The sequence below is a fragment of the Exserohilum turcica genome, assembly GCF_000359705.1.
Source record: "Exserohilum turcica Et28A unplaced genomic scaffold SETTUscaffold_2, whole genome shotgun sequence".
Lineage (NCBI taxonomy): Eukaryota > Fungi > Ascomycota > Dothideomycetes > Pleosporales > Pleosporaceae > Exserohilum > Exserohilum turcicum.
Window position 1 is genome coordinate 1,194,118 of NW_007360025.1, and position 19,901 is coordinate 1,214,018.

The 19,901-nt window shown below is 52.2% G+C and overlaps 5 protein-coding genes across 5 annotated transcripts; all 5 read left to right on the forward strand.

Moving 5' to 3' along the window:
• Nucleotides 1-2,507: 2,507 nt before the first annotated feature.
• On the forward strand, nucleotides 2,508-7,267 carry SETTUDRAFT_41338 (uncharacterized protein; the record flags this gene model as incomplete). The annotated part of the gene is made up of 2 exons (XM_008026923.1): nucleotides 2,508-2,911; nucleotides 7,008-7,267. Exons 1-2 carry the CDS (start codon nucleotides 2,674-2,676, stop codon nucleotides 7,265-7,267), a joined length of 498 nt encoding a protein of 165 aa, XP_008025114.1. The 5' UTR covers nucleotides 2,508-2,673.
• Nucleotides 7,268-8,433: 1,166 nt separating this feature from the next.
• On the forward strand, nucleotides 8,434-9,737 carry SETTUDRAFT_31132 (uncharacterized protein; the record flags this gene model as incomplete). Its single annotated transcript, XM_008026837.1, has 3 exons — nucleotides 8,434-9,022; nucleotides 9,066-9,221; nucleotides 9,253-9,737. The coding sequence occupies 3 exons, from the start codon at nucleotides 8,434-8,436 to the stop codon at nucleotides 9,735-9,737; spliced, it is 1,230 nt and encodes a 409-aa protein (XP_008025028.1).
• Nucleotides 9,738-10,640: 903 nt separating this feature from the next.
• Nucleotides 10,641-11,543, forward strand: SETTUDRAFT_135173 (uncharacterized protein; the record flags this gene model as incomplete). Its single annotated transcript, XM_008027212.1, has 1 exon — nucleotides 10,641-11,543. One exon carries the CDS (start codon nucleotides 10,641-10,643, stop codon nucleotides 11,541-11,543), a length of 903 nt encoding a protein of 300 aa, XP_008025403.1.
• An 840-nt stretch (nucleotides 11,544-12,383) lies between these two features.
• On the forward strand, nucleotides 12,384-15,100 carry SETTUDRAFT_135175 (uncharacterized protein; the record flags this gene model as incomplete). The annotated part of the gene is made up of 3 exons (XM_008027213.1): nucleotides 12,384-12,789; nucleotides 12,842-12,987; nucleotides 13,037-15,100. The coding sequence occupies exons 1-3, from the start codon at nucleotides 12,552-12,554 to the stop codon at nucleotides 15,098-15,100; spliced, it is 2,448 nt and encodes an 815-aa protein (XP_008025404.1). The 5' UTR covers nucleotides 12,384-12,551.
• Nucleotides 15,101-16,807: 1,707 nt separating this feature from the next.
• Nucleotides 16,808-19,155, forward strand: SETTUDRAFT_31135 (uncharacterized protein; the record flags this gene model as incomplete). The annotated part of the gene is made up of 2 exons (XM_008026838.1): nucleotides 16,808-18,273; nucleotides 18,315-19,155. The coding sequence occupies 2 exons, from the start codon at nucleotides 16,808-16,810 to the stop codon at nucleotides 19,153-19,155; spliced, it is 2,307 nt and encodes a 768-aa protein (XP_008025029.1).
• Between the last annotated feature and the right edge of the window lie 746 nt (nucleotides 19,156-19,901).

The window sequence follows — 19,901 nt, forward strand, 5'->3', positions numbered from 1 at the left end:
AGAAGCAGAAAAGTGATGCTCAAAAACTGGCTATATTACCCAAGTTTTGGTGTTCTATATAGCCCAAAAACCAGCCCAAAACGGGCTCCCAGCTACTCACCGAAAAAGCTATGGCCGGCGTAGTACGACGATCGCGTTGGCTGACTGTAATGGGGCTCCCAATCATCATCGCGCCTTTCGCCACTCGAGTTTGGTGGTAAATTTGGGTGGAGAGGCAAGTGGTATGGAGGATGGGGATGTTGCGCGACAGCCGGGCGGTCGAGGTGGCCGAAACGGGCACCCGGAGGCCCATTTTGAAGCCCTATCGCGAAGCCTCCGTGGGCGGAGCCGTACGCGAGCGGTGGTTGGAAAATCGGGTGGGCGGCCGGGTGGGCGGGGTGAGCGGCTGGGTGGTATAGCGGCGGCGGCGGCGGCGGAAGCTGGTAACCTGGCTGGTAGCCCGGCTGGTAGCCTGGCAGAGCTACATGAGGCTGCTGGGATAGCTGCGGGGCAGCTATCCCAGCCAAAACTTGGTGTTGTAGCTGAGCCTGGTGGCGGTGATCGGGTGCCGGAGGCTGCGGTGGAGGCAGTATAGTAATCTGCTCCATCGGCTGGGTCGCCATTCGGGCTGGTATAGCGGCTGGTGGGGTTGCCCGATTGTTAGCATCTGCGCGCTCAAAAAAGCTCGGTTCGCGCCGCTGGCTTGAGCCTTTTTTCTGAGTTTTTTTGGGCTGTTTTCGCCGCAAAATTGCCTTTGGCTCGAGGGGCGTTTGGGTAACTTCAATCTCCGGAGCTTGGGATCGATCAGTCCACCAATGTGGATCAAAATCTGATGCCTGGAGCACCTTGGCGTTGAGTTCTAGCTCGGCGAGAAGATGCCAACACGGCATCCCAAGCGCCGGCGTGTACCGATTGGTGCAGGCTGGGAGCTTGTAACCGACTCCGCGATGAAGTTTTTTCAACTCCGCCCTCGCCTTCGCGAGCTGTTTTGCCGTTTCCGCGAGCGCGTAGCGGGTTATTCGAAAGCTGGTGGCGCTGAAAATAGCATCTTGGGTGTCGTGACGAATTTTGGCATCGCTCTGTGCGTTGGCGAGATTGTTAGCGATGCTGTGAGAGAGATAGAAGCTGTGGAGACGTCGAAAAAGAGTCAAAATATCAACACCAGAGCCTCTTATCCATTGCTTGATAACGCGATGAGCGCCCTCAGCCTTGCTGGTAACAGTGAGGCCGAAATGGGTATTGCGATCAATATAACAACTCACTAACTTGTCGCGGTAACTGTTTAGCCAGTGCCGCTTCAGGTAGGCAGTTGCAACCTTTGATCGCTGCTCACAGGCTGCCAAGTTGGTGTTGTAATCGGCTTCTGACGGCGAGTTGAGAAGGCGGAGATAGAGGTTGAAGAACTCGGTAGTTCCTTCACTGTCTACCCACCTGTTGCCGACCCGATCGCGACCAAATTCGGTGGATAGCTTGAGCCGGAGGTAGCTCAGAAAATCCTTATTGAGGTGCCACCGACAGAGTATGATCACGGGTCGATCAAAGACATCTTCGAGAGCGTTTAGGAAAGCCTGATCTCGATCGCTTAGCCATACGCGCACAGTAATTTTCTCCGACTCAAATAGAGCCTGGAGGTGGCGTAGTACCCAGGCAAATGAAGCTTCATCTTGGTGGCGAATGAGCGCAACACCAAGGTGTATTGTGCGGTTGTACCCATTTGAACCAACGAGATTGAGCAGAGGAAAGCGGTATTTGTTCGTCTTGTACGTGCAGTCGACGATAAGCGCATCTGGCGACTTTTTGAAGTTTTCGAGGCAGCGTGGGTGGATAAAAAAGAGGTGCGTAATGTGGTTCTCCGCGTCAATCCCATGCCTAGCGACGCGTCAGAATATTTTGATTTTCCCGCTAACAGGCGGTGAGTTGTTAGCGCGAGTATTTAAGCCAATAAGATAGCACGCACAGACCGTTTTTGAGTCCATGCGCGCCAGAATTGGCCGAATTCTCGCAACACCAAAACAATCTGGTGATAGAGACTTACCGAAACCAATACTTTTCCCGCTCTAACTCCTTCAAAAGCAACCCAGTTTTTGTGTCAAAACCTAGTTCTTGACGGTGGTACGCCATGAATTGGTTCTTGATGTCCTGTCGCGTCATCTGGACGGTGGGGAACTCGGCGCGCACCATCTGCAGCGCATGGTTTGGACCTTGCGATGCCGCCCAAATTTCCTTCAACCTCTCCTCCGGCAACGCTTCGCGGGTCGCTCTCCGGTACTGAGCAAATGCGAAGTTTTCTTTGACTGGCGGGTGATTATGGGTAAAGCTCTTCTGATCTTTCTGCAATTTAACCCTCCACTGACCCTCTGGTTGTGTAGAGTCCTCTGCAAGCAACTAAAATCCCATCTTACAATTCGTCTTCTGCGATGACGCACCCCGCCGCGATTCTGGTTTCGCCACCTTTTTGCCTGGGCGCGGTAAGCCCCGTTGGTTACAACACATCATAACTCGAATTGCCGGCTCGCCGCGTCTCTCGTGTTGATCATACGCAACACCATGGTCTTCAGCCTACTTGTTAACCACATCGAGAGCTTCGTTATAGCTGTTGTATAGAACTTCTGGTGGTGGCGGGTGCTCACGATCAACAAGCGAGGCCTCCCACAAACTATTAATATTACACTCTACAACACCACGGAGCTCACCATGATTCCATCGGCGCGGCGCACGCTTGGTACTTCGCCCACGGTGTGGAGGCTTGGGCTGTACAGCTTCATGGGCTACAGCTTTATGGGCTACAACCATATGGGGAGCAGCTTTATGGGGAGCGGCTTCATGGGGAGCGGCTTCATGGGCGAGGGCGTCGCTCGACGACTCCAGTTCTTGCTCGGAATCAGTACAGCCCTCCTAAACCGACCCATCTTCATCGGACTCGGACTCGATCGTATAGTAAATTGGCTGCTGGGCAGTCTCGTTAAATGAAATAGTGTCGTGGGCGGTGAGCTACATAATGGGAAGCAAAATTGATAGAGTTTTTGGTATATTTTGACGATTTCTACGCGTTGTACGGTGTAGGTTGAGATGGCTCAGGGGCTGCCCAGCTCGCCCAAAACACAACACCAGCGCTCTATACCGGATGGGTATCATCCAGCTACTTAGTAAGTCATAAAAAAAGAGCCAAGTCATTTGATTACAGTGCTAACTCTATAGAGTTTGGATGCCGCGCCCCTAATGCAGACCCCGGCTTTGAGGTGGGTGAGATAGCTATTGGTGGTGGGTTGTTTAACCATTGCCATGTCATTTGGCGTGGTAAGTAGAGACGAGACAGCACCGAGAGCAGCCGCAGTCGACAATGCATCGAGATGCATGCGATAAAGGCGCGTAATATCCGGGGCTTTGAATATATCCTGTTGGCGTTGCCGCAGCACTTGATAGTTGGCAATAAGCCTTGAACGTTGCCATGAAGCTGCATGCTGGATCCACGACCTTTCTTGTCGATGGCCGTCATGCGCTCGCTTTCAAACCGCGAAGATGGCCCTCGCGTTGTTTTTTTTGAGTGTCGGCCAAGGACTGTGCCCTTCTGATACAAACTCTATGGCACCTTTACAGCCGTGAGGCCAATCAGCGACGTCTCACACGGGGCAGCTTAGGCTCTCCACACCCTGTTGTCGGGCCATCCCGGATTTAGTGGTTCGAGAATATGTGGGGCCATATCCAGACAGAGATGTTGCGGCTCGGTCATGTCTTTGTGCACGTCGGCGACCAAAACAGTTGGTCTAGTTTGCACAAGCTGCAGATCTTCTTTAGCGACTGACTACACAGTCACGCCCAACACTGGGGGTCGTCAACTTTGCCTTTGACAAATGCAAAGCGCCCACGACCAACACGGCATTTTCCGCTGCCGTCAGCAGCGCGGGCAGATAGGGTATTGCGGCGAACGTTTGCAGGGTTTGGGGAGTTGCTTTCCGTGGAAAAGGCCCTACTACAGCCCAGCCGTGGGTTCGGAGTCTTTCCAGACTCTTTCGGCACGGACGCCCTCAATTGCCGGGTTGGAGCCAGCCACGGACGGGCTCATGGCTGGTGCGTTCCGCGGCATTGCGGTTGGCCAGCCAGCGCGCTGAAAGCAAAAGGCTGAGTTTGTGCGCGTAAAGCTCTGTCTGAAGTGAATCATGTCGGAACAAGTGTGGCAGTCGCTCCATGTCGGATGACGCTTTTCTGTCGAGTGGCATATGCGTCCAACCTGCCGCGTGCTCCATCAGCGGCGATGGCGATGGCGATGGCGATCAACGAGCTCTGGCCTGGGGTGTTGGAGAAGCATAGGACAAGAGTGGAAGATGCGAGAAGTTTGGAGAGGATGGCAAAGCGAACACGGACGGCATCCACGCCGTGTGTGGGGAGGCAGTTGGAGTCTAGCGCCTTGGCACACAGCTCTGTTCCCTGGCCTCTGCAAAACTTGTGTCATCATCCCGTTGTGCGTCCCGAATAGGCACGCCGTATCACAATATGCACATTACTCATTTGACCTCGTCTGGAACAGCCACGGCTAGGTATGTACCAGTGGGCTTTTGAGCATTCCAGCGCTTGTACATGTGCGCGTGCTGACCGCTGCGATAGCCGCAGGCCTTTTTTGCTGATCACAGCTTCGGCTCATGTCCTCACGCCCAGTATGACAGCAGGCTGATGGCGCCCCCTGCTTGATACGCGACATGCGTTACGCGTTCTTCGCCCGCCCTCAAAACAAGCGATTAGTTACTTGTTGCTCCCTAGCAGCTCGGATCTATTGTCTTGTCTTGGCGATGAGGAGCAGGTCGTCTCCAGCGACACATTGGCATAAGCACGAGACCAAGTCTATATGCGTGACAAGAAAATCTTCGCTTTGCACCCATTAAGCTGCTGCCATCCGGCCGCTTCCAGGGGTCATCTCACGGTCATACGTATATGTAGGTAATCCTTGGATGATCAATCTCTTTATTGCTTTCGGTACACGCTATCGGTAATCCAGCCCATCTTACATGCACGCACGGCCCAGCCGGAATTAAGTTTGGTTGGAATTGCCACGTTTTTTGTGAGAGTTCCCATCTCATCTTTATTGACAGGGCCGGGAAGCCTTTTCTGCGTCACTTATAGGTATATGATATTGAAACTATTATTCCCAACAGATGCAAAAAGTCCTATCGCTCATCCGAGTTTTATACCAGTTTTTTCGGCTGTAATACTCAATGCGCAATCCGACCCATTGAAATCGACATAGGTTTTTGTCGCAGAAAGCGTCGTGTGAGCATTTGCATTTATTATTAAGTAATACTAGGCTATGACTAATGACTCGAATCACGTCGACAAGATCCAGGATGCTTAGTCGCATGCACTCCCCATAGCTCTTAGTAAGCTTTCAACCACAGAAAGACAGTGTAAGTATAGCATGGTCTGTTCCTTCTTTCTTAGTCAGATACAAAAATAGGAGCCGCTCACAGTTTCACTTAGTAATGAGGACATGTTCCACTTTGCGTGCCACAGGCGGCAACTTCCAGTGGAACCGAAACCCTCGAATTCTCGTCACATGCGCGCTTCCAATGCTTTCAGAGATTTATGAAATTCCCTGGTATGCAAGCTTCGTCTCTAGGTACCTGTATTCGTGGAACCCCGCGATGGGGCGAGAAAGTGCATATTCAATCCTGGGCGCGATATCCTACGTTACAGGTATCGCAAGTAGTCACTGCTGGATATTTTATGCACCTCTGCATCTCCAAAGCCACAAAAAAAACACGGATTCACTTTTCGTCGCAAGGTTCTGCAGCCAGGTACTTAACCTCTTATTCCAGCGCGAGAGCCCCAGAATGACGCAGTCTTAACCCCGACCACTTGCAACAACCGGCAAACCCACGAGCTCAACACCGACGACTGTAGCTGCTAGCCTCTCCCAATTCAGTTTCCATGCAACTGCCCAGTCAGTACAAGTATTGCCTACTAAGATGAGAAACCTGGAGAATCTTCCTGCAGTCCAAGGCGTAAATGCTCTCCTCGACGCTATCCAGGCTCTGAATACCAACAAGAACAACCGCCTCACCGCCATGGAGCATCATATTAACAACTTGAATACGCTCCGATGAGATGAGGACCCGGTTCAGTGCAAGCCGCAACTACGGCTTTGCACTCATCATTACACCACCAAACGCCGACACGCCCGATTTCCCTGGCATCATATCAGCTATCAACAGACTGACACCTGCTCAGCCGCATACTAGCTAGTCTAGTCGTTTCACTTGCTGCCAACGAAGTTGAGAGAATCAGGTAGTTCCGTCATAAATCGGGCTACCAAGCCTGATGGTGTACCAATCGCCTTGGCCAAACTCTTTGAAACACTGCTTCATATGTCCAGATGGTCGTTTCAGCATGTCTATGGGAAGGCCTTCGGTAGGACGCTTGCATTAGCATCACCGCGACAGAGCCGAAGGGGTGAGAAGCGTCAATATGACCTCCACCTGTGGCTCTGCCTCAGCGCCGCTTGGAACACTGCGGCCGCGGCTGATCCGTTTCTTTTTTGATACACCACATAAACTTCGCAGAAGACACAAACTCGGGAAGAAGCAAAACTGCAAGTGCTATTATTTCCCGAAATCATGAAGATCGCAAACAAGCAAATGGCCTATTGGCTGCCAGTGCGCAAGACTCGCTAGCCCAAGGCAGTGAAACAACAAACAAGCATCAGATTCAACCCCCCCTCCTACCTTCCTTTCTTGTTCTTGCCTGCTCCCTTCCCTCCTTCCCTCCCTCCCATTTGCCCACACGTGTCTTTGCAAGGTCCCACTCCCCTCTGGCCCCACTTTGCCTGCTCCAATCACCTCAACGTCATCGGGATTATCTCGAGTGTCCTTATCAGTCACACCTTATCTCACCAGCCCTACTATCTACACCGCCAATACCATCACCACCTTGCACACGCCCTTTGAAATACGCACGCACACACTCACACACCACACTCACCGCTTTCCCCTCCTACTTGAGCACGTCTTCCACTCAGAACCCCGCAACTACCGACGCAGCATCAGCACTCGCAAATCGGCACCTCGCCATGGATCACCAGCACTATCAGCCTATTTGGCCGCTGCTCGAAGGCACCTTTGACTACACGTTGAATCTAGCTGCTGAGCTGTGGACGATGATCTGGCGCCCAGATGATGATGATCCCATTGCGCCTGTGAAGATCAGTGTCGGTATCGACGCGGTCAAGAGAGAGAAGCTGGTGGCTTGTGTTGGTGCGGGCGGCACTGCTGATGTAAAAGAGAAGAGCGCCGATACCTGAAGAGACGTCTTGTGAGAGTGACGAAGGGTAGGATGTTGCTTGAGGAAAAAGCAAGTATGAGGGTAGGTTTGGTGGTGCATTTGCCATTGTCGAGTCGCAGCTGATGGGCGGCTAGCATCTTGGTGCCGGGCGGGCTTTGATTCTATCCAGAGATTTGCTACGGCCGTTCATGGCTGTGATGCCGAGGGTGTGTTTTTCTGTAGCTGCCAGATAAGTTGTGCTTGTTAACTGACATGTATTAGAACAAGTGACGAGAAAGCTTTCTGGAATGCCAAGATACGCGAAAGGAGTTTGCGGTTATCAGCCACGACACACCATGCAGCAAGTGGGCAATTTGAGTGCTTCGGGTCAACCACACAGGGAATTATGGTCGCAGGCTTGTTGCCATAGGGACAGGTCGGGAGTAATGGAGTTTATCTCGTCTTTTCACATGTGTAGGTTCAATTTCTCTCAAGTGCGTGATAACAGTCTGTAAATCAATAGTTCTTTATATCTTCTCTAGTACTTTCCGATGAGAAACTCGTGTACAGCGCAAAAGTCAATGACTTTATCTCGGTCAAATAGTATTCTGAACCAATTCGACAAGTGATTTTCTCCTGGAGACCGTGAAACTGTACAATGACTGGAAATCGCTGCACGCCATTGGAAACGTCACTCTTGGGAATACAATGTAAAATGGATCCAAGAGTATTTGAAATAATAGAAATCAGTATTTCTATGACTTGAGACGTTGAAAATGACAATAGCCCTTACTTCCTATTGCTCCTTGACCTCTTTAGCGAACACTTTAGTAGTAGTAAATAGCATGTCAGCCACGAGACATACTCCGGTATGGCCCTTCTAGCGGGGAGCTGAAACAAAATGCGAGCATACATACGTCGTTTGGAACGAGTGAAGGGCACAAATCGTAGCGGGCGGGTGCGCGCATGAAAGCGTTTGCTCTCCAAATCTGCAAACAACACGCGAGGGTACGTAGCGTGCCCTCGCCTTGATTTTGCCCCCACAACAACGCGCTCGACAACAGGGCTCTTGGTTTTCGTCATTTTCAGAGCCAAAGCCTACTTTATTACTGGACCTGTGCATCCTGAAACGAATTCTTTGGAGTTTGCTTGTAGTCGGCACTGCAACACTTGCTCCCGACGACGCCGCCCTCCGTCTCGTTGACGATGCCATACTCCTACAGCACTGCGGCGACAATGGACCAAAAGATAATGACTAAGAGCACAGAAAAGACAAGGCTGAGCATGATTGTGGTCCTCAAACTGCCAGTCCGCCCGTCGCAGCTCGAGATGATCAACACATGGGCCCGTGAAACTGGCATCTGGTACAAGCGTACCAAACTCGGCGAGTCCAGCGACCACACGTTCCGCATAATCAACGTAAGCCCACCGAAAGACGGAGAGGCCGAATACAAACTATTATTGCTGGGTCAGACAACACAATACAGTACGTGGGCCTTTCTCAGACCACTGGACAGAATGGAAAACAGGTCGGCCGAGGTAGCTTTCCTCAACAAGTATTTTCATGACTCCACTCAGCAAGTCCATGAACTCAAAGATCTCGCGCTCATGTACCCGTTCCGCGTCTTCAAGAAGACTGGCGTAACAGAGAGCTTACGCTGGCTCAAGTATCTCATCTTATACATCTTCCTGGACGCAGGGCTGGCAACAAATGTGTTCTCAGAGAACTTGGAGACTACAAAGGCCAACCTTGCATCCGTATTTGATTGCATCAGCAAGATCTACGATGCTAAAGGTGAGGGTTTACTCTCATGCTTGGATGTCACTAACAAGGATAGGCGGTACTGATGCGATACCTGACGTTCATCCATTCCTGCCAATGATGGTTATCGACGATGACCAGGATACAGATGATGAGCAGCCCATGTCGACATACCAGCAAAGTGACAAGACTGAGGAGGAGATAACTGACTTGGATGCTGTCCCAACGAACAGTGACTGGCAATCGGGACATGCAAATACTAGAGCGCAGACAGAGAAGAATTTTCGAAGCCGATGCCGAAATCGAAGAGCCTTCACGGTCCAAGCCCATATCTTGCTTTTTGACTTTCGCAGGCCCCGGCGATCAAAATCATCAGCCTCGCAGCGAGCCCGAGATCTCCCGTGTTCTAGATGACCCATGTATCCCCCAAGAGCACGACAAGACGACATCCATCCCCGAGCCTGTAGCCGGCACAAAGCGAAGGCCGTCTGAGCAAACAGATTTTGACATATTCAAGGAGCTCAAAAGAAAGAAAGACGACGAGGAAAGCGAGCAGAAGATTCTGGAGCGGCGACTAGCCGAACTAAAAGCGCTCCAGGAGCAGTTCAAGCAGGAAATCAAGGAGTTGGCCAAGGGCAAGTCCAAGGAAGAGCTGATAGAGTGGATGCTAGCTTCGATGTATGAGCGTGACATGGATTTTGGTGGAGCGATGGTAGAAACGCTTCGTGGAGGAGAAGGCGTTAATTGAGGACAGCGAATTTTGTTCTTACTGCTTGCTACATGCATGTCTCTAGTACCCCCTGTAGTCGCATCAACAGCTGCCATTGGGTGAAATGCGAAAAATGTTTACTTGAGGTAATAGAATTGTTTGTGCACGTGCTTGTTTGCTCCTTCCTTTCTAGCCTTGACCATCTCACGGCGCTTTCGTCATCCATATTTCTTCACCAACTTTTTTCCTCGCTCGCACAGAAAAGAGTCTTTTGCAATCACCATCTATCAACACGTCTCAAGTGAGTTCGTAGTACTTGCCCACTGTCAGCGCACTAACTTTTGCAGAGTTCCTCGCCATGACGAGAAAAAAGCATGAAGAGCCGCCTTGTGCGTGGAAATTACCTGTCGCTGCGCCCAATACAACCAACCCGCTTGCAACAGCACTTACTCTGTATCCTGTTCTGGAGGCAAGTCTCACCACTCACTGATTTGGGAAATTGCTAACACGCCACAGACGCTGGTTTCATTTCTCTCGCCCTTTGACTTGGCGACGTTGTCTCGGGTGTCGCAGGCAGTGTATGCGAATATCCGGATGCACGATGCAACAGCCAAGGCCAACCTACTTTCCAAGACGTTGTGCCCGGGAATAGGCTACAGTGTACGCAAATTGAACCACTGCGCATGTCCAGCCAAGACTTTCCACCAAGCCACGGGCTGTGCAGGCGATGGCTTCGCATCGGAATCGCGCCCATGCGTCGAGTGCGGGGTCAACACTTGCAACGAATGCCGCATACACGTGTTCTACAACTACCTTACAGAAGATGCGGGGTATGATGGCCGCCGTTGGTGGGCCGGGTTCTTCTTCTTGCGTCCGGTGGCGGTGGCGGCCTATCCACCCAAGAAGGGAGATGTGGATGCGTGGTACCGTCCTGTGGAAGAGATGGAGCCTCTTCATGACCAAGGTCGTTTCCACATTCCGCTCGGCATCTATGCGATCGGCGACCCGGAGCCAATCGACCGCATTCTGGACCTCGATCTGGGCAAGCAACCGCTCCTCACTCCCCTAGGTCGGATCCAACCTCCGTACAGTGGCATTGACATTGTCTCGATTCTCAACTTGACTGTCACGGTGCGGAAGGAGCTCGTCTGCCCAAGCTGCTTCGAAGAACGCCTGAAAAGTGGCCCATTGCGATGTTCTTGCACACTACGCAAGCGATTCCTGGACCGTTGGCTATGCGTAGGTTGTTATATCGACGAGCACAACGCAGACAAGGACATTGCAAGCCACAAGATGATTCACAGTGGCGGGGGAGGCAGTCACAGTCACCAATGTGGCTGTGGGGCAAGCTTCGAGGCGGGCATGCAGCCAAGAATTGTGTGCAACTGGTGCACGGGAGAAGTGACTGGTGATTGGGATGACATGGATGAGGAAATGCAAGAAGAGGCCGAAAAGACCGAAGACACCGAAGACGACGATGGACCCGACGAAGAGCATTCAATTGCCGATTTTGCCGACCAGGAACCAGGTGAACATGGCTATGCCAAGAACCGTGATGGATCTTTATCGGTCTACGTAGACGGCAGCCGTATTCGCGGGGAGCGCCTGAGCCGGGCCATCATTCATGGATGGAGGATAGAGGAAGGTATGTCGGTGGATTGCATCTGCTGTTTGTGTGAAGATGGCGACAAGGACGGCAGCCGCAGCAGCAGCAGCAGCAACAAAGGCAAGGTGGGCGAAGACGACGAAGAGGGCGAAGAGTGGGAAACTGAAGAGGATGATGATAATGAGTATGAGGAGGACAGGGACGAGGATACGGACATGGACAGCACCTCGAGCGAATGAGCACAATGCTGACTTTGCGGGAAGAAAAAGGTTCTGGCATATGGTGGGTAGGTGACGTGGTGGAATTAACTTTGTCTTGTGCAAGAGGATACGCGTCACTGGGCCAGGTGCAGATGGGTGACAAGACGTCGACGATCTTGGGTGTAGATCAAACGATGCCACGAGTACTACTGCAACGATCTCCAAGCAAAAACATGCAGTGCACAAGCTGGCCCCGGGGATGCCGTGGTAGCGGAGCGCATTCCCCGACGTGTTGGCCGACGGCGCGAGTCATGGATCTTGGTACGAGTGGCTAGTTGTATGGCGGCAGGGCTTCACCGGAGGCTCGCCATCCAATGGCGCCTCCCGCACAGCGCCTGGATTGAGCCAAGCCGTGTGCAAGAGCTGGAGGTTGGATTCATGCCAGAGAGAAGCAAAGTGAAGATCTGGCGCCATGACTGTCGCGCGGGAGCTTCCACCCACGGCGCGTCGAGGCCCATTGGCGCGCTCCCCCGAGCCCTTTGCTAACGCAGGGACGGCGTAGGTGTGTGTGGCCTGTCTTTGTCTCCGTCTTGGACGTATCATGAACGCAGCGGCGAGACGGGGAAGCGCGGCGACTAGGCGGCGGTGAGGCGCGCTACTGCTACGCACATTGCTGTTGTCGTTGCGGCGGAGCTGCCAAGGCTTCTCGCCCGACAAGTTCGGTTCATCGGTCAAATGCTCCCAGCACAGTGCGTTAGGCTCCATGGGAAGAGCATCCCGACCGCCAGCCAGCCATGGAAAAAAAGCTTTGTTGTTCGATTCATAACCTCGCCGCTTCCTCAAGCTCCCCCATACACGCTCTTTTGTTGCCCATTGCACGAGACCCGCGACTTGACCTTGCCGACGCCGTGCCTGGCCCCAGATCCAACACTGCACGAGTACATCGCCTGTGCACTGCCTGTCATACATGTTGTTTGCGCACGTGCGTGTCTCTCGGGAATTCTTAATCTTCTCGACTCCACGGGCACTCGCCTCGACAGCAAGGCAATGAAGCTGCTCCCAAGCTTCTCAGAGGACCGCAGCGAGCAGACGGCAACACTCAAGAACATAGCCAACGAAACCGTTGGCGACACGTATATCGAGGAAGATCCATCCGTGGCCGAGTGGTTTCGCGAGTGCATTCCAACGTCCCAGGGCGTGGCCGACTATGTCCGCGAACTGTTTCCCAGCGCCCGCTGGCTGCGAAGATACAACCTCCACTGGCTGGCTGGCGACGTCATTGCTGGTACGCACCCATGTAGCCCCAGCTGTCTCGTTTGCATAATAACACGCGCTAGGAATCACGGTGGGCCTCGTGGTAGTTCCCCAGGGCGTGGCCTATGCGTCGCTTGCTCGCTTATCGCCTGCGTTTGGTCTCTACACTACCTTTACCGGTGCTTGTCTGTACTGGATATTCGGTACCTCGAGAGACATTGTCATCGGTGTAAGTCCAAGTCTGTGCCATGGTATAGTTTCATCTAACACCCACTTAGACTACGGCAGTTGGTTCCCTCCTGGTTGGCAATGCTGTCAGCAAGGTTGAGGCTGAGCATCCGGGAAAATATCCGGCTGAGCATGTAGCTTATGCCCTCAGCTTTCTGGCTGGTGTCATTGTACTGGGTTTTGGTATCCTTCGCCTTGGCTTCATCATCGAGTTTATACCCTACATTCCCATCTCGGCTTTCATCACATCGGCCAGCATCACTATTATCTCGACGCAGCTGCCGACGCTGATGGGCTTGAAGGGAATAAACACTCGCCAGTCGCCGTACAAGGTATATGTCAACTTCCTCAAGGCGCTTCCCAGGTCGAGACTTGATGCCGCCATCGGCATCACATCCATTGTGCTCTTGTACCTCATCAAGAACACGTGTACGAAGATGGAGGTGCGACAACCGCGCAAGAAGAAGATGTGGTCTCTTCTGTGCTCGTTGCGTCTGACCTTTACCATGTTGCTCTACACTTTTGTAAGTTGGTTGGTCCATCGAACGACGCCCGCGGGTAAGGAGAAGTTTCGCATTGTGGGTAAGATTGAGAAAGGCTTCAGTCACGCCGCCATTCCCCCAATGGAAGGAGAGTTGTTCGGTGCGGTGGCTTCAGAGCTTCCTGCCATCATCATCATTCTGATTGTCGAACACATTGCCATTGCCAAAAGTTTCGGTCGCAAGCACAACTACACCGTCAGTCCCTCCCAGGAGATGATTGCTCAAGGTGCGGCCAACCTACTGAATCCTTTTGTTGGTGGCTACGTATGCACTGGCTCCTTTGGTGCTTCTGCTGTGCTATCCAAGGCAGCAGTGCGAACTCCGCTGTCGGGCCTCTTCAGTGCGTTGGTACTGGTACTGGCACTCTATGCTCTCACTGCGGTTTTCTACTACATCCCCAACGCAGCTCTAGCAGGCCTCATCATCCATTCCACAGTGGACCTGATCAAGGGCCCCAAAGATCTGTACAAGTACTACCAGCTGTCCCCGTTTGAATTCTTCATCTGGGTATGTGGCGTGGTCATAGCCTTCTTTACCGATCTTGAGACTGCCATCTACGTTACTGTCGGCCTTTCTTTTGCCATGCTCCTCTTTCGTATGGCAAAGAGCCCAGGCAAGTTTCGCGGTGCAGTCGGCGTCACTCGAATTGTGCGGGAGGATCAGTCTTCCAACAAGTCATCGTCTACAGAGACGCTCGGCACCAATGCCAGTCAAGTCGAACAAGTTCCAGGGACGCGCCAGGTCTACATTCCGTACGATACCAAAGACAACCACAACCCCAACGTCACAGTCGAACCTGCATACCCCGGCGTCTTCATCTACCGCTTCAGCGAAAACTTCAACTATATCAACCAAGCACAGCACATCGACTACCTGACCTCTTACATAACATCACACACGCGCCAAGTGCAAATCGACGACGGCATCCGCGACTGCGACCGTCTCTGGTGCGACGCTCCCCCTACGCAGAGGCTCATCCAAGAGTCATCCTCCCTGCCAATCCTCCGAGCCGTGGTCCTCGACTTTTCCACCGTCAACGTGCTCGACATCACCAGCATCGACGGGCTAAAGGGCCTCCGCGACACGCTAGACCGGTATGCGGCGCCGGCCCTCGTAGAATGGCACTTTGCCGGCGTGCACAACCGCTGGACACGCAAAGCGCTTTCGTTCGCCGGCTTCGGCTTCCCCGCTACCACTAACCTCGACGCAATGAAATCCTGGTGTCCCGCATACACCGTCACAAGCAGTCTCGCCGGCGCCTGCGCCGAACAGCGCAAAGACGCCGAAGCCGCGGAGAAAACAGCGCGTGTCTCCGACGAAGAATCGACCAAAGACTGTATCACACATACAAGTGAACCGCGCATTCCAGCACCGACTTTGGCTGGGAAACGGCGGTTCGAACTGCTGTATGGTATCGACCGCCCGTTTTTCCATCTCGACCTGCATGATGCTGTTGATGCGGCTGTGCGAGATGCCAGGAATGCGGAGTTACGTGAGGCGCGTACAAGCTGTTCGGTCAGCGTTCGGTCGCGTACGCCAGAGCAAAATGCACATGTTGTTGCAGCACAGTAACACCTTTTTTTCCACCTCCTGCTCTTGGTTCCTTTTTCCTTCTTCCTGTACCTTCTTTTGCTTTTGTAAAAGAGGGACTCAGAGTATATCCTTTTTATTTTTATTTTTTGCGGGCGCTTTTTTTTCTTTCTTTCTTTCTTTCTTTGGGGTATGGGGGTTATCATTGACGTTTTTGGGTATATGCGACTTTTGTCCATCTTCTTCTTCTTCTTCTTTTCTTCTCTTTAGCGAGGAGGGGGAAGAGGCGGACACTCTCTTCATTTGCAAGGGTTTTTTCTGCATTTGCCAGGGTGTATACCGTGGGATTTTTTTTTCTGCGCGCGGAAGTCACCAGAGGAGTGGGAGGTTACGTGTGTCGAAAAGGATGACGCGCGTGTTTGTCTTTGTGAGTGAGTGAGTGAGTGGGTGTTTTTGAGTATCCTGCGTTTTTTCTTCTTTGGTTCTTTCTCCTTGATTGATTGAAACCAGTCGTGCTATGATACGATAGATTGTAGAATGATCAAGTTTGTGCATGGATTTTCGGAGAAGCGGGTTTGGGAAGCAGGGGTGGGGGGTTACTGGATTTTGAGGCGCGTCTTGTATATATATATTTTCATGATAGAATGATAGATTCATGGATCGATGAACTAATGAAGTATTCCTATTTGCACAGTTTCGCTGGTTCTTTTTTTCCCTTGGTGTGTGCTGTACGTCCGGATTGGATTGGATTGGATTGTCCATGTCTACCCAAGCGGATAAAAGAAGAGGATTTTTTGTTCAAGTCGAGTGCTATGTACACCGTCATTTACAGGTCAAAAATCGATATACCATATTAGTACTTGAAACAGTATTACTGAATAAAAAGACACTTGCAATGTATCCGTTTTATCACATATTTGATGCAGTCGAGCACTCGGACAAGAGTCGGGCTAGAGTGGCTTGGCGCGAAGTCAGGCTTACAGACTCGACATGACGTGTGCAATGAAAGAGTTTACTATTATTCACTCTTTCTTCTTTGTGAAGTCTGGCTAGCAGAGTCATAAAGAGCTTGTGGAGTCCACATGCAATATTGCTCAAGTGCTGGTTTTGCAGGAACGCTCATGGCAAGACTACCGCAGTGCCGTTGGGTAGAAGGTATCATTGACGCCGACAGCCCCAAAATCTTTTAGAAACCGAATTCCTGTATTCCTCAGATATACTTATTACATACCATTGAAAAGACATTAGTAGTCATTTCGTAGACTAGCCCTGGCAAAATCGCGCTCCAGTGTCCCCGTGTCGTCCAAAATCGGACCTGGCTATGCCCAAAACGGGTGAAAGTGAAAGTGAAGGCAAAATGTGAAAAGCGCTAGAACAGAGTTGCCTAATTTTGAATTTTCTTCGCCAAGATATCTGTTTGCAGTAATAGACACAGACACATTTTGGGAATTTTGCCCTCTAATATCGTGAACTCTCTTTCCCCCTCCCCCTTCTCCCATCGATCCCTTCGTGGCCTCTGTTCGCATTGCCATTGGACCACCCTCCTCAGCTTGAACCTCTCGACCAGCGCCAAAGAACCTCTGGATCCATCCGGATAGCTTTTATACATTGGTGTGTCGTATATTCTAACTGTTTACCTCGCAGTTTGCGCTTTCCCACCTGTGCCGTCTTCACAGCAGCCAGTCGGTGCCTTCTCAGTGCCACACAGCATTCTCCAAGCTCAATTGGCGAGGAGGCACACGGCACGCCATGGAGACGGGCGACGTAGAAACGGCGATACAGAATGGTACGCTGGACTACAATGGGTGCATGAAGGAGTTTTACCGGCGCAGAGACATCTTCGAGGCTGATGCCGCGCTTCTCCCCGATGTGCGAGCACGAGGTGACCAGATTTTCAATCATGCGATTGGATTCGGCGTCCTCGATGCTGTCTGCGAGGAGAAACCTGTAGTCTGTGTTCTGCAGGAAACGATCAAGAGCATTGAGGCTTTGTGCGATGAAAATGCGGCTCTGCTCCAGCAGCAACAAGGTGTGCAGGCCACGAGCGATACAGCCGATGAGACGGCCCTGGAGTCTGTGCCGGATTTCCTGCAAGACCCGCCCAGCGAGCGCGCAGAAGCACTCTTTGACTCTGAAGAATCCTCCGACGAGGCAGACGAGTCGGACTCTGATTACGGAGCCAAGTCCTCCAAGCGCAAGAGTGCCAGTGCGAAGAGTACCACTGCAAAGGGTACCAGTGCAAAGGGCAAAGGCAAGCGAGGAAGACCCAAAACCAAGCACTTGCACGAAGCAAAACTCGAAGCGGCAGTCGTGTTGTGGAGGCGGCGGAAGCGCGCTGCTCACTTCTCTGCTGAACTCACTGGAAGAGATCCAAAGCGCCATCTGTATGGTCCGACAGTCATGCCATACCCAAAGTCCAAGTCATCATCATCGTCGTCGTCGACCAGTCTTCATACAGAAGATTTCATGGACGACACCGACGACGCTGGCTCAGCACACGATACAGCGGATGAAGCCGATGAAGAGCTATCTCAAGATGTACGTGTGTTTGTTTATGCTCCAAAGGCAAGTATGCACAGCTTGACAAAGACTGACAAACAACAGACAGCATGTGTCTCTAGCAAACCGCCCGTCGACGAGAACAACCCCCCCAAACTCAAAATCCGCCTCTACATGCCCAAAACTACTACTCCGACTACTACTACTACCCCGACTACTCCGACTACACACAAGAACGTCCCAGAGAGCTACTACACTGCACGTCCCAAAGACGCTAAAAGCCTCGTTGTAAAACTCAAATACAGGACCCATCTTGCCAAGCAGAAACGCTGTATTCTGAAGCTCAAGATCCCATCGCTGCGTCTGGCTGTTCTGGAACGCGTAGAGACGCCTTCGCGCAAGCGTCAAGCAGCTTCTCCGCACGCACGCGGTGGGCACAGCGCTGAGGCCGTAGACATCAACACCACCACCACCACCACCACCACCACCACCCAAGGAGCCCTCGAGTCCAGCCGTCCATCCAAGAAAGCAAAAACTTCCGCACCGTACGAAACCATAATGAATCCTCAGACATCGTTGTTGTCGTCCTCACAGGCACACTCACGCCGCGGCGCTATATCTACATGGAAGGTGTTTACTACCGCCGACCCGCCCAAGGGGGCACGAGCATCTACATCTACATCGACAGTTCAAGAGCCAAAGAGACAATCTGGACGGTCGCGCCGCAGTGCTGTTGCAAATATACCCGCTATTCCAGCGGCCCCGTTGCCAGTGCCAGTGCCAGTACAAGCAAGGTTCCCAGCAGCATCGACATCGACATCTACAGCAGCAGCAGCAGCAGCACCTCTCCACCGTCGCACCCGCAAAGCAGAAGCGCCACGCGAGCCGCAAAATACACTCGATACAGGACTCCAGACGGCGGAACGCATTCCCGACACAACAGCAGCAGCAGCAGCATCCTCACAACCAGCACTCCCTTCACCCACCCATCCACCAACACCAACACCAACACCAACACCACCAGAACCAGCAGCAGCATCCTCACAACCAGCACTCCCTTCACCCACCCATCCACCAACACCAACACCAACACCAACACCACCAGAACCAGCAGCAGCAGCACGACCAAAAAACCCCTAACCTTCCCCTCCTTCCCCTTCCTCGCCGCCCACTCCCTCCCCCACTTCCACCGCGGCGCAACCATAGCCCTCGAAAACATTCTCGAAGACCACCATCACCACCACCACCACCACCACCACGCTGCTTCCCACAGCGATGCCGGTCCAGCCCCAAAAACACTCTGCGAACTGGTGCAGGAACTACACGATACACGGCCTGTAGTGCGGGACTGGGAGCACGTTACTGTCATGGCGGGTGGGGAGTGGGTGTTTGGTGTTTTGAAGGGGGTTTGGGATGCGAGCACTGGTGGTGGTGGTGGTGATAGTGGGGATGGAGATAGTGGGGATGCGGATTTGCGGGTTGAGTATGTGGTGGGTGAGTTGGGGGGTTGGGTTGAGCGGGAGAGGAAGAGGCTGAGGGAGAGGTATGAGCGTGGTTGTGATGAGGAGGAAGAAGAAGAAGAAGAAGAGGAGGAGTGAGTGAGTGAGTGAGTGAGTGTGGGATTCTGAATACAGCAAATGTAGGGGGAGTGGGAGGGATTGGGATTGAGAGGATTGAGTCACGTCATGCATGAGAACGACTATGCAAAAGTAGTCCTGTGGGAGGAACGGATATCCATCATGGTATTCCTGCACGACGAAGCTTGTAGTAATAACTGTAACTGTACCAATAGACACGGCTTTTGTTTACGACAAAGCATGTACAAGAGCTGTTTTCATGACATTGCATGGATGAAGAAGATCCAGGCCAGCTGGCTTGATACTAAATGTAATCTACTTTAATCATGCGACATCCCATAACCCTGTCTCTTGCGTTTGGAAGTGCGTACTATCATAGTTCAGTTTGTACAGGTACATTACACGATGCAGGCTGCTTGCATCAACATCCTAGTCAAGTCCGAAACCATGCTGCATACTGTGCTTGCAGGGATGCGAGGCCTACCAAACTGCATGCACATGTACGGACGGAGCGGAGCCTTTTTCAGCAGTTATTTTTAGCAAAGGTGGCTTCGCAAGTCTAACTCGTCATTGAATCATGGTGAATTCCTTTGACGCGTTGACCTCAGTCGAAAGCCTGGCAAAAGGCGGTGGCGGGTTGCCAAGCGGATCTATTGATGCGAATTTTTCAAGATCGCCGGAGAGAAATTGAGTTGCTGACTCGACTTATCTCGTTCTTCTGGAACATGGCATCGAGGCCATTTAGGCGGCCTCCGAACGTAGTTGCC